Source organism: Nicotiana sylvestris, chromosome 12, assembly GCF_000393655.2.
Source record: "Nicotiana sylvestris chromosome 12, ASM39365v2, whole genome shotgun sequence".
NCBI classification, from domain to species: Eukaryota; Viridiplantae; Streptophyta; class Magnoliopsida; order Solanales; family Solanaceae; genus Nicotiana; species Nicotiana sylvestris.
In genome coordinates, this window is record NC_091068.1 from 145,739,423 (window position 1) to 145,744,464 (window position 5,042).

The following is a 5,042-nucleotide window of genomic DNA, read 5'->3' on the forward strand; positions in this document are numbered from 1 at the left end:
AATTGTTAAGAACATGACTTATTACCTCTTACTACAAAATGTTGATTATTTGTGACTCCCTTGCTTAGCGTAACACTTTATTATATTATTTGACCTTAGTAAGTATCAAGTCGACCTTTTGTCTCTACTTCTTCAAGATTATACGGGATACTTACGGGGTACATATTGTATATGTAGTCATACTACACTTCTGTACTTAATTGTACATGATCTGAGGCAGGTACATCTGGCTATCAGTCTGGTGTGCGCCCCTGATTCATAGTCCAAGACTTCCACGGTGAGCTGCCCCTTCCTTTGCCGTTCAGCAGCTTGATGGAATCTCTCTTTATTTATTTTTTATGTCTATTCTAGTTCGGACAACAAGATGGATTAATTTTTTTGTATATTCTACTAGTTGCCCACAACTTGTGACACCAGGTCTTGACACTAACATTAGTAGACATTTCTTTTGGGTTGTATAATCATTATCGAATGTTTCATATTATTACCTGTTTTGATTGCAAATTAAGAAATGTTGTAACTGCTTTAGGTAAGTAAAATAAGAATTTACTAATACTTTCGCGTTGGCTTGCCTGACAATGGTGGTACGCACCATCATGATCTATTATGGAAATGGGTCATGACAACTTGGTATCAGAGCACTAGGTTCATGTAGGTCTCACAAGTCACGGGCAAACCTAATAGAGTCTTGCAGATCGATACAAAGACGTCTGTATTTATCTTCGAGAGGCTATAGGGTGTTGGAAAACTACTCTTTATTCATTTCCTATCAAGTAGTGGTTGTTATGATAAATTTCCCTCTTCTATTCTCTCATAGATGGTGAGGACACGCACGACTGATGTTCCAAACTTGGGCGGAGCTGCTCCCCCAATTCCTAGAGGCCGAGGCAGAGGCCGGGGGAGGGAACCAGCCCGAGGTAGGGGACGAGGGCGTCTCAGAGTTATCCCAGTAGTACCACCATCAGATCCTGCGGGAGATCCTATCATCGAGGAGGAGGGCAAGGTGCCCGCAGCTGATCCTACCCCGACGAACTTTATGACAACACCAGTATTCCAAGAGGTCATGGGCCGTATACTGCGGTTCATGGATTCTATGACTCAGGCTGGTTTATTTCCAGCAGATCCAGCTACATCACAGGTAGGAGGGGGAGCACAGACCCCTACTGCTCAAGCTTCTGGACATATAGCTGTAGTGTATAAGAATCTAGGTACACTACCCGCAAATAGGGCCCAGCTAGTAGCTGCAGCGGCGCCCTAGCCAGACCAGCTGTGGATGGCGACTCATAGAAGTTGTTGGATAGATGGACCAGACTTCACCCTCCTGTCTTTGGGGGTGAACGTCATGAGGATGCCCAGGACTTCATAGACAGGTGGAGGGACAGACTGTACAACATAAGGATATTTGACTTGCGTGGGCTGACTTCACTACTTTTCAGCTAGAGGGCAGGGCCCGTAGATGGTGGTAGTCTTATGTTCTTGGCAAGCCAGTAGGTTCCCCTCCCCTCACTTGGGGTGAATTTGCACAATTATTCTTGTATAGGTACATTCCACCCTCTGAGAGGGAAGAGCTGCGGTATTAGTTTGAGCATCTAGAGCAGGGTCAGATGTCCGTGACCGATTATGAGGTGAGGTTTTCTGAGTTGTCTTGTCATGCACTCATGATACTTCACACTGACACAGAGAGAGTGCAGAGATTTGTTGCGGGGTTGTACCCCGGTATTCGAGCGAGCATGGCCTAAGAGGTGGAGATGGGTACTGAGTATCAGCTAGTGGTAGAGATTGATCGCAGGATTTAGGGATATCGCCAGAGGGGTAGAGAGCAGATTCAGCAGGACAAGAGGACCCGGTTCTCGGGAGAGTTCAGAGGTGCCCCACCTAGGGGTAGAGGTCACTTCGAGAGTGGTCAGCCCAGCAGACCCCCGTATTCAACACCACCACCACCTCCCAAAGGTACTCCAGTGAGACCATATTTTAGTGTGATGCCAGAGAGTTCTTACTGCCCACCAGCTATTCATGGTTCCTCCGGCAGTTATTCAGGTCCACAGGGTTCTTCAGATTCTTATTTTAGTGCTATGCCGGAGAGTTTATACCATCTATCGGCTATTCAGGCTTCTTCCAGTGGGTCTATAGGCCATTAGGGTCAGCCATCAAGGCAGCAAGTCGCCGCACCATGGGGTTGTTTCGAGTGCGGAGACCTTGGTCATATGAGGAGATACTACCCCAGGCTTCGGGTCAAGGTAGTACAGTAGGGTCAGCAGCCTATGATTTCAGCACCAGCTACCCCGCCACCTAGAGGTGGAGGGCAGACTGGTAGGGGCCGTCCTAGAGGTGGAGGACAGGCAAGGAGAGGGCAACCAGCTACTACTCAGTCAGGTGGAGGCCAACTAGCCGGCGCTCCGGCCAGATTTTATGCCCTTCTGGCCAGGCCAGATGCATTGGCCTCAGATGCCGTCATCATAAGTATTATTTCCGTCGGTGGTAGAGATGCTTCGGTATTATTTGATCCAGGGTCTACTTATTCATATGTATCATCTCTGTTTGCTCGTTTCTTGGTTATTTCTCCTGAGCCTTTGGGCACTCCTATTTATGTGTCTACTCTTGTAGGTGATTATGTGGTTGTGGATCGGATCTGCCAGTCATGTGTGGTCACACTCTGTGGTTTTGAAACTAGAGTAGATCTCATGTTGCTTGATATAATCGATTTTGAGATCATCCTAGGCATGGATTGGTTATCTCTGTATCACATCGTCCTAGATTTCCATGCCAAGACTATTACTTTAGTGATACCAGGTTTGCCAGGGTTGGAGTGGAAGGGTTCCACAGTTGTTACGTCTAGCCAGGTTATTTCTTTCCTGAAGGCTCGTCATATGGTCGAGAAAGGGTGTCTAGCTTATCTAGCTTATGTTCTGGACACCACCACAGAGTCTTCAATGATTGATTTAGTTCCAATAGTTCGAGTGTTTGACGATGTGTTTCCTTCTTATCTTCCTAGCATGCCACCAGATCGTGATATTGATTTCTGTATTGATTTGGCTTCAGACACCCAGCCTGTATCAACCCCACCGTACTGTATGGCTCCGAAAGAGTTAAAGGAGTAGCTTGAGGAGTTGTTATCAAAGGGGTTTATTAGACGAAGTGTGTCGTCTTGGGGTACACTAGTGTTATTTGTGAAGAAGAAGGATGGGACTATGCGAATGTGCATTGATTACCGCCAGTTGAACAAAGTCACCATCAAGAACAAATATCTATTGCCTCATATCGATGGCTTGTTTGACCAGTTGCAGGGTGATAGGGTGTTCTTCAAGATTGACTATAGGTCAGGGTATCATCAGCTGAAGATTCGGGACTCAGATGTTCTAAAGACTGCATTCCGGACTAGATATGGCCATTATGAGTTCCTGATGATGTCCTTTGGCTTGACTAATGCCCCAGCAGCATTCATGGACTTGATAAACAAGGTATTCAGGCCTTACATTGATTCATTTGTCGTCGTCTTCATTGACGACATCTTGATATACTCCCATAGCCTGGGGGAGCACGGGCATCATTTGAGGTAGTGCTTCAGACCTTGCGAGAGCATAAGCTATATGCTAAGTTCTCCAAGTGTGAGTTTTGGCTGGAGTTAGTGGCATTCTTAGGGCATGTTGTGTAAGTAGAGGGTATTAAGGTGGATCCTAAGAAGATTGAGGTAGTTCAGAGTTGGCCACGTCCTACTTTGGTGACCGACATTAGGTGTTTCCTAGGGTTAGCAGGTTACTACAGAGGATTCATGCAGGGTTTTTCATCTATTGCATCACATCTGACTAGACTGACCCAGAAGGGTGCTCCTTTCCATTGGTCCGATGATTATGAGGCGAGCTTTCAGAAGCTCAAAATATCCTTGACTACAACACCAATTCTTGTGTTGCCTTCTTGTTTAGGGATGTATATGGTATATTGTGACGCTTCACGTGTTGGATTGGGATGTGTATTGATGCAGGAGGGGCGAGTTATTGCCTATGCTTCACGCCAGCTGAATATTCATGAGAAGAATTATCCTGTGCATGATCTAGATTTGGCCGCGATCGTTCATGCTCTTAAGATATGGAGGCATTATCTGTATGGGGTGCCATGTGAGGTTTATATGAATCATCTCAGCTTACAACATTTGTTCAAACAGAGGGATCTTAATTTGAGGCAGCGCAGATGGCTTGAGTTACTGAAGGATTATAGCATCACCATTCTTTATCATTCGGGCAAGGCAAATATGGTCGCGGATGCCTTAAGCAGAAAAGTAGAGAGTATGTGTAGCTTGATATTCATTCCAATAGAGGAGAGACCCCTAGCTTTGGACATTCAGTCCTTGGCTAACAAACTTGTGAGGTTGGACATTTCGGAGCCCAGCCGAGTTCTTGCGTGTGTTGTTGCTCAGTCTTCATTATTAGGGCATATCAAGGCCCGACAATTCGATGATCCACATTTGGCGGTTCTTAGAGAGACAATCATTTAGGGAGGTGCCAAAGAGGCTTCTATTGGCGAGGATGGTGTTTTGCGACTCCAAGGTCGTCTATGTGTTCCTAATTTTGATGGTCTGAGGGAGAGGATTCTATAGAAGGCACACAGTTCGCGGTATTCCATTCATCCAGGGGCTACGAAGATGTATTGTGACTTGAGACAACATTATTGGTGGCGGAGGATGAAGCAGGACATAGTGGAGTATCTGGATAGGTGTTTGAATTACCAGCAGGTCAAGTATGAACACTAGAGGCATGGTGGCCTACTTCAGCAGATGCCTATACCAGAGTGGAAGTGGGAGCGGATTACCATGGATTTCGTAGTTGGGTTGCCGCAAACTTTGTGAAATCTTGATTCAGTGTGGGTCATTGTTGACAGATTGACCAAGTCGGCACACTTTATACCGGTGGTGACTACTTATACTTCGGAGAGACTGGCTCAGATTTACATTTGGGAGATAGTCCGATTGCATAGTGTGCCTATTTCTATCATATCAGATAGAGGCCCTCAATTTACCTCGTATTTTTGGAGAGCTATTCAGGGTGAGT

The 5,042-nt window shown here is 45.9% G+C and overlaps 1 protein-coding gene across 1 annotated transcript; it reads left to right on the top strand.

Annotated features, from left to right (window-relative positions):
- The first annotated feature begins 2,261 nt into the window (after positions 1–2,261).
- LOC138883895 (uncharacterized) lies at positions 2,262–3,098 on the top strand. The gene has a single exon (XM_070164613.1). The coding sequence runs from the start codon at positions 2,262–2,264 to the stop codon at positions 3,096–3,098; it is 837 nt and encodes a 278-aa protein (XP_070020714.1).
- Positions 3,099–5,042: the final 1,944 nt, after the last annotated feature.

Excerpts from the sequence above, each read along its gene's own strand:
- LOC138883895 (XM_070164613.1), top strand. The coding sequence starts at position 2,262 with ATGATTTCAGCACCAGCTACCCCGCCACCTAGAGGTGGAGGGCAGACT.